The 8,263-nt window shown below is 58.2% G+C and overlaps 1 protein-coding gene across 4 annotated transcripts in view; it reads left to right on the forward strand.

The window, feature by feature from the left end:
• Man2b2 (mannosidase alpha class 2B member 2) overlaps positions 1–7,088 on the forward strand; it is a 28,780-nt gene extending 21,692 nt beyond the window's left edge. For 2 of the 4 annotated variants that reach the window (XM_026395260.2, XM_077803237.1), the window contains 8 exons: positions 302–493; positions 843–1,095; positions 1,549–1,659; positions 1,749–1,962; positions 3,580–3,714; positions 5,050–5,162; positions 5,823–5,940; positions 6,879–7,088. In XM_026395260.2, the coding sequence (XP_026251045.2) occupies positions 302–493; positions 843–1,095; positions 1,549–1,659; positions 1,749–1,962; positions 3,580–3,714; positions 5,050–5,162; positions 5,823–5,940; positions 6,879–6,976 (1,234 nt within the window). In that variant the 3' untranslated portion in view covers positions 6,977–7,088. Of the gene's footprint in view, positions 1–301; positions 494–842; positions 1,096–1,548; positions 1,660–1,748; positions 1,963–3,579; positions 3,715–5,049; positions 5,163–5,822; positions 5,941–6,394; positions 6,438–6,878 lie in introns of those variants that run through there. The other 2 variants (XM_026395261.2, XM_026395262.2) reach the window with 2 other exon arrangements.
• The last annotated feature ends 1,175 nt before the right edge of the window (positions 7,089–8,263 follow it).

Here is an 8,263-nt window from a genome sequence, read left to right on the forward strand (position 1 = left end):
CCTTCCAGTAGTGGTGTGGCTCACAGACCCTGCTGGCCACCTGGATGGCCCAACCCCTGTGATGGTGCCCTCTGCTGGGCCTGGAATGCAGCCCACAGAGATAGGGGTGGGATCCGAGGTCCGGCTGGCTCTGGCTGGGGTCTTTACGTGGACCCCGCTGGGTCCTGGTGACCGTTATGCAGGCTCCTCGGGGTGATTCTCCTCATTCTGGGCTCTTGGCTGCATCTGGACGGGGGATGGTCTGCTGGCTCCAGACCCCGTGCAGGACAACGGTGGTGTGTTCTCTTGCTCGCCACTGCAGAGAAAGCAACCGCACAGTGCCCCTGACGCAGGAGTTCCTGGAGTACCAGGCCAACGGCGACGTGCACCAGGGCCCCGTTTCTGACAATTACATGTTCACTGCCAACAAGACTGCAGTGCCCGCCTGGAAGACTGTGGTGATGGAACTCGTGAGGGGCAAGCTGGTGACTGAGGTCCGGCAGTACTTCTACAGGTGCCTGGGAATGCCCTGGACTAGCCGATGAGCGAGTGCGGCCACCCTGGGGGCCGCCCTGGCATTCAGTTGAGGCTGCTATCTCTGGGCATGCTTTCTCATGTGCATGGGCCTAGGCATTTGGCCGGAGCCTGGGTTCAGAGAGGGGCTCTTGTTAGGTCCAGGCCCACACAGCAGCTCCATGGTGTCAGGGACCCAGGCTCCTCCTGCAGCATTTCTGAGTGTGCCATTGTACACGTGGCCCTGGGAGGCCCCCTTTGTACCCACCCTGCCAGCAGGAAGGACAGGGAGAGGAAAGGAGCACAGGGAGGCTCTGCAGCCTTATCTCCCACACCTCCTCCTCCTTCAGGAACACCACTGCCCAGAATTACACCTTTGCGATCCACTCCCGGCTTGCCCACGTGTCTTCGGACCCCGACCAAGAGCTGCTCTGTCACCGGATAGAGCAGAAGTACCGAGTGGGCCCCTTGGAGCTGAATAGAGAGGCCATCCTGAGGACCAGCAGTGATATAAATAACGAGAAGCTCATCTATTCAGACAACAACGGCTACCAGATGCAGCGGAGGCCCTACCAGGCCTTTGTGAACAACGTCATCGCCCGGGTAACCCACCTTGCCGCCACACACTGCACCCTGCCACACGCTGCCTGACCCCTTTAAGCAGCAGAGGCCTCTGGAGAGAGTTCCTTTAATGCCCCCGTACCCCAGATCTGCCTACGCAGGGTTGAGCGCACAGGCTCCCAGTCAGACTGTGACTGGATTCTGGGGCTACCACATATGTATGAGAGAGCTCGGTTTATACCTCTTTCCTCTTCTGAAGAATCAGTGCTTTGTCAGTGGGTCCTTTTGAGGGTTGGTGTGCTGCTGTGTGTTGAAGGCCTAGAGCCATCAGCTGGGCCACATGGCTAGGGAGCAACAGAGCAGAGAGCTGAACCCTCGTGCACTGGCCTCCAAGGTCAGGGCACCTCCTCTGTGTGCCACCAAGCCTTTGAGGTCTGGCCGGGCAGCCTGCACCACCCTTCACCCAGAATGCCCGCTGTGGTGCTTATGTTGCAGAATTACTTCCCCATGGTGCAGTCGGCCTTCATCGAGGACAACAAAAGCAGGCTGGTGCTGCTGTCGGAACGCGCCCACGGCATCTCCAGCCAGGACAACGGACAGGTGGAGGTAGGAGGCGTGGTCTGACCTTCTGCAGCCCCTCAGAGCCACCCGTGAGCGCTCTACACAGGGAGGCCCTCAGACAGCCCCTCCTGCAGGTCATGCTCCATCGGCGGCTGTGGAACAACCTGACCTGGAACCTGAACTACAACCTCACGCTGAATGACACCTCGATTGTCTCCCCGATGCTCTGGCTTCTGCTGGGGCCCCACTCAGTCACCACTGCCCTGCGCCCAAGGATGGGGCTGGCACTGCAGCACAGGCCCATCGTGCTGGTCAGAGAGCTGGCCAGCAAAGGGGTGCCCATGGCACGTAAGTATCGCTTCTGCCCCAGAACGAGCCTTTGAGCCATGGTGGCCTCAGGAGGGACTCATGCCCTCAGGGATCTGGGCAGCTTTGGGGCAAGGAGGAGCCTCAGAGATTGAGGGCAAACAATGGGTCTCTCAAGGGCACGCTGCTGGCAAGCACAGAGCGGGGGCTCAAAGCTGTGCCACTCTGCACCTCTCCCGGATGTGTCTTAATGTGACACTGTCACCATGCCACTTGAGGCCTGGGGTCCCATCATTTGAAAGCTAGGTTTTGTCTGAGTCTGGGCATGCTCACCAGGCGGCCCGGCCTGCAACGCTGCGCTTTGCCTCCATGGAGGCATCTGTAGATTAGCAACCAAGCAGTTCTGTATCATTAAAATAGTGGAACCAGAGTAACATTAAACCCGGATTCCACCAGAAGACGGTCCTTGGAGCAGGCTTTGAAAAAGTAAAGACCTAGCTACATTCTGGCCCCATCCTCAGGATCCTGGAACTTAGTTCGTTGCCTACCCACTTGCAGAGGTGTTGATTAGGGTGTGCTTGCAACGTATTTCCTCCTTCAGTTTCAGACCAGAACCTTCCCAGGGTTCTTGTAGCATGCATTTCCCCAACTGCAGGGCAAGGGTGCCTCAGATGCAGCCCTGCCCTGCAGGAGTTTTCACAGCCTGAAGGGGGGACATGATGGTGCCTTGCCTTAGGGGGAGCACAGCTGGAAGGTCACACACCACTCCAGGTGTCCTCCCAGCTGGGACATGCTGCGCTCAGACGGCACCTGTTTCCCGCTCCCCAGATTAGTCTGCTTCCCATCACAGTGATGAGATCTCTGGGAAAACCAACTTTAAGGAGAAGGGTTATTTTGGCACATGGTTTCAGAGGTTCCAGTCCCGGATTGCAAGCAATCCGTGATGTTTGGAGCCTTGGTGGAGGATGTCAGCTCACCTTGCAGAGGCTGGGAAACAGAAGGGATTGAGAATCAGTGTCCCCATCAAAGACCTGCCTCCAGTGAGCTAACTCCCTCTCAAGAGCACAGGCTGGTGACCAAGTCTTCAACACATGGCCTCTGGGGACAGACAAGTTCCAAACCATAGCACCACTCAAAACTGAGACTCTGACTTCCCATCTCGAAGTGCAGTAGGCCCAGGGAAGGCTTCTGATGGTCCTGCTGGTGTGAGGTGTCTGTGTGACTGGGGTGCCGTGCGCAGCTGCAGCTTGAGCGTGCCTCCGAGCAGGGCAGATGGATGTCAGGACAGGAGCAACTGGCTTCCCAGACCTCAAGTAGAAGGCAGAGCTGCGGGATCCTGGACGAGCTCTCTAGGCCTTAGTATCATCTGTCGTTTGAATGTCTAGACTGGGGAGGCTCCAGATCCTTCCAGCCCCTCAGCTCTGTGATCCCAGCCGTTGGATGTGGAGGGAACAGCCTTCAGGGGGAAGGGCCTGCAAGGGCAAGGGCATGGACGCCTGGGGCACCAGGACCACAGGTCTCAGGCTGACTGGCATTGGTTGCACACAGGATGGGAGAGAGATGGGCCGGAGGCCGGGGAGACGCCACATGGAGAGTTCTGAGTGCCAGAAGGAGGAGTTGGTCCTGAACCCCTCCTCACCCTGTCTGTCTGCCTTGCAGGATCTGCTCCAAAGCTCCCAGTACCCCAGGAGCAAGAAGCCGTGACACTGCCCCCAAATCTGCACCTGCAGATCCTGAGTATCCCTGGCTGGAACTACAGCAGAGTCCACACCAAGCACAGGTACCTTCAGAAAGGTGAGGCAGGCGTCCAGCGGTCCAGACCCACTCTTCCAGGAGACCACCAGACCCCTCAGCCCAGCACCAGACAGAGGAATTACCTCAGAGTCATTGCAGTTCTGTGGGGCCCTTATCTGGTCCCTTCTCTGCGGAAAACCCCCAGAGATGGCTGTCCTTATTCTGCCCAACTCTTAGGGCTGCTCAGGGTCCATCTCCCAGAAAACGGGCAGGTACCACTCCAAGAATGGGTGGCTGGTCCTGGGCTGGAGCCCACTTGCCCAGCGTGCTGGCTGACTCTGACCACTCCTCGCCTGTGTGCAGGCTGTGGTCCATCCCCATTTGCTAGATGAGGGGCCCGGATACCTGCAACTGCCTGTAAAGTGGGCTCCCATAGCACCCCACTGCTCAGGGCAGGAGGTGGGGTCGTTCTTTGACTCCAGGTTTCAGATCCGTAACCATTCCACCAAGAGCATACAGAAACGCCTTTTACAAACCTCTTAGCTTGTGTGGGCCCTGGCAGCCATTCCTGTGTGCCATCTGAGAGCCAGCAAGCTCCAGCCTCAGGGCGAGCTTTGTAGGACTTCAGCACCTCAGCGCCAGCCCAGAGTCTGCCGGCAGCCGGGGTGGCTGCAGGGCTGGGCTCCTGAGCCAGGGCTTCACAGTCAGCGGGCCCTCTTCCCGGAACCTTGGACCCAGGGCTTCCCCTGAGCCTTCTCTCCTGTAAGACAGGAGCGTCAGCACCGAGCCTCCCGTGAGGGGCGGCCAAGGGTAGGACATGAGATCCCAGGACACTAGGGCGAACAAGACCAGCGTGTCAGGCCGGGTGACCGGTCGTGCCGTGGTCGCAGGGACCCCTGACTTGTTGCAGCATGAATTCATTCCTCCCCGTGTGTTTCCATGGGGGTCGGCAGGAAAGCCGCTCTCACTGAGGCCCCAGGACGCCATGTGCAGGTTGTGCTGCAGCACCTGCTTCCTCTTTACTGTGGGAAGTGACAGCTGGCTCCCACCACTCTGGGTGGTGTGGCTGCACCTCGCCTGGGAGGCAGGGCAGGAGAGAACTGGAGCCGTGAAGACAGCCCGCTGATGACCTCACAGGGAAAGAGGACCCGGCCTCCGACCCCGAATGGCAGGCTGGGAGGCCTGGAGTCCTCCCTCCTCGGTACTCCAACTTCCTGACCATGGGCAGGGACTTCCCCCTGAACCTTGGCTTCCTCTGCTGTCAAGTGGGGACTGAGCAGCTGCCTCTCAGAGAGGCTGAGGATGTGGAATGAGTCAAATGTAAAGCACCTGGGACACACCAGGGCCTTGAGGCTGGCTGGTAAGGGTCCTCACTGCCATCTTTGGTCCTTAAAGGCCACCAACCAAAGGCCCAAGCCGACCTGCACCGCGTCATGCTGCGGCTGCACCACCTGTATGAGGCGAAGGAGGACCCGTTCCTGTCTCAGCCGGTGACTGTGGATCTGGAGGTAACTGCCCCTGGCCCATCCCCGCAGACCACTGTGGCCGGCCTCCCCAGGAGAGTCTGAGGCCCTGAGTGAGTACCCCCGAGGGTACTCCGAGAGTTGGCCCTGCAGAGTGAGTACTCCTTCGAGGTCTCCTGGCTTTGTCAGTTACAGCAAGTCTGCTGCTTCCCCTCTGATCACTGACAACACAGACAGCGTTTGCATAATTAGGAACAAAGCAGATTGTGGCGGCCTTCCTCTGAAGATGACTTAGAGGTCCAGGGGCCACCCAGCCCCACCACTGGGCTGTCTCCACCCCACCAGCCTCTGGGCCAACTTCCTCTCCTGGTCAGCTGGGGAGACAGGGAGTACTCGGCTGAAAGGCTGTGGAGATGCAGCGAGAGCCTGCCCACAAGCGCAGGCACCTGAGGGTCGCAGCATCCCCCCAGGGTGGTGCCTGTCCCCCAGGCCCTCATCCGGCCAGGCAACAGGGAAGCACACAGCCTGGCCTCAGTCTCCTCCTCTGTAAATGGGCTGGCAGACCCTTCCTTTCAGAGTGGAGAGCTGGACAGACACGTCCAGCAAGGCAGGGCCTGCCCTGGACAATGGGCGCCACCCCCACTGCTGCTCTGCTCGGATCTAGGGCATCTGGGGACACCCCTCACTCTGCTTCTGTCCCTGCAGACCATCCTGCGGGGGCTGGGGCCCCTGGTGGCGGTCAAGGAGCGCTCGCTCACTGGGACCTGGGACATACGTTCGCTGCAGCGCTGGAACTGGAGGACGAAGACTGGCCACCAGAAAGGTGGGAACCCCTGCCATAGTCCCAGCCAGGTCCCAGCCAGGCTCCGGAGCTGGACAGACCTGGTGTGGATGCAGCCATCCACCTTCCTGGCCACGGGGTCTCAAGGGGCCCTTTCCCCCATGACCCTGCAGCCTCCTGATTTCCAGAGTAGGTCAAGAAAGGCTTGGATCAGTCTCTGCCTGCCAACGCCACACGCAGGCACGTACACAAGCGTGCATGTGTGTGAGAAATGCACACATACACGCGGACCGCACACCCTGCCCGTGCCCTGGGCAAGAGCCCCCAAGCTCCTGAGTGTGGCCCAGGGGTTCTGCCAGAGTTGGCCCTGCAGAGTGGCCATCCTGTGCCCACTCTACACCCACCATTAGCTCCCACAGGCTGGGCAGCCTCATGCCTCCAGCTTTGCCATCCCCTCCCTCCTCCTCAGAAGGTCCCTGTCCTTGTTCTCTGGCAGCTCCTGCTCTGGCCTCCCCAAGTCCCCGCTAGGCAGGTGGCTCTGCTGCTCTCCTGCCCCAGTGCTTCCTCTATCCTGGGCATCGCCTCTTGTCCACTGCACACAGCATGGTGCCGAGTGCAGAGTGGACACTTAGTGGCAGGGAGAAGAGGAGGGACCCAGGTGAGGAAGGAGGCAGGACACGTGTGCCTCCTCAGTGGCCATGTTTTACCAGGTGGCCCAGTTAGAAAGCCCGCAGGTGTTGAGTACAGACTCCAGGGGAAAACCCGTCCACTGGGGCCGGGGCCAGCCTGTATGACATGCTCCGCCTGGGCCATGCCTCAGGAGAGGAGATGTGGAGAGACCCATTTGTGTAAGGACCCCGGTGGGCACAGGCCTCAAGGGCCTTGGTCACCATGGGAGCCACAGCAGGCTGTATGCAGCTGCAGGTTCTGGGGGGAGTCTGGAAGAAGCACCCTGCTGGACACACTCTGTGCTCCCCCAGGCCATCCCACCTCTCCCTCAAGACTGAAGAGAGGCCCCATCGTCACTGTCTACCCCAAGGAAATCCGCACGTTCTTCATTGACTTCCAGCAGCCATGAGTGGGTTGCCACGGCTTCAGGACTGCCCCAGCCGTCAGTGCCGAAGCAGAGGAAGAGCCATCAAGAGGGTCTGGGGTCGGGAACGAGCTGCTGATCCCACAGGCTGGCAGCAGAAAATGGTCCTATTTGGGATTTTCTCTTATTTTTTTTAATAAAATTTATATTACAAAGTCTGGGTTCTTTCTCCAGTGCTCAAGCCCGCCCCCACTCTCCTCACACGTGAAGGATGTTTTCCTCCTTTCTTTTAATTTCTTTTGGTTTTAAAATAACCTTTATTTTTAAAAAAAGTTATGTGCATTATAGGAAACAGAAAAACACAATGAACAAAGTCATCAACACACGGGCAGCTTACAGCTGCGTGTCCTTCTAGGTCCCCAATGCACATGACGTCCAGTTTCATGTGGTCGGGCTGTTGGTGCATATCATGCCTCCCACACATCATGAATATTTACCAACTCAAAATCCCAGCGCTACATGGTTTGATAACCAAGAATACACTGCAAATTCAGTCTGGGCAAAAAAGAAATGTAATCTTGCCTTTTTCACAAAACACAAAAATGGCACAACTTTGAGGTAAAGGACCGGCAGAGCCATGGTGAAACACTGCTCTGTGTCGCGCCCCACTGAAGACGAGACCACGGGGCGCACGAGGCACGGTTTCAGGAGCGCTTGTTTCCACATCCACACTTCACGCGTCAGCAAGAAGATCTGTGCCACTGACTGCTTGACATCCCACGTGCAGCCAGAGAGGTGCCCACAGGCCAGGGTGGATCTCAGGGGCGAGAGCACTCACCTGGCTCACCCGCGCCCTGGGTGCCATCCCCAGCACCATGAAGAGAAAGACAAAAAGTAAACCTGAATGCATGTGCACACACCTCTCCCTGTCCCTCCACCCTCTGCTGCCGCCCACTGTCAAGTCCTGACACACACTGCCTAGAGGTGGCTGTGGGAGGCCATCGCGCTATGTGACCAGCATTTTCCTTCCCTGATCAGTTGAGGCCCTGTCGGTCACTTCCAAGTGATCTGGCCACATCAAAGTGGCTCTAGGTGGCTACACCGATCTTGGAAGTCGCAAAATGTCACAAAATATGTCCTCATGCATAGGCGCGCCTTCCTGTAGCCCCACAGGTCTAGCTTTGTGATATTACCCCCTTGCCCTGTTTAGGTTAGTGTCTCCATGGAAACACCCTTTGTGTGTCCCCTTCTCTTGCTCTGCCTTTGGGTCCGTCCTTCCTAGCTGACAGCATACATCATGAAGCTAGACTCAGCCCCTTGAAACCTGACCTC

The sequence above is a fragment of the Urocitellus parryii genome, chromosome 10 (genome assembly GCF_045843805.1).
Source record: "Urocitellus parryii isolate mUroPar1 chromosome 10, mUroPar1.hap1, whole genome shotgun sequence".
NCBI classification, from domain to species: Eukaryota; Metazoa; Chordata; class Mammalia; order Rodentia; family Sciuridae; genus Urocitellus; species Urocitellus parryii.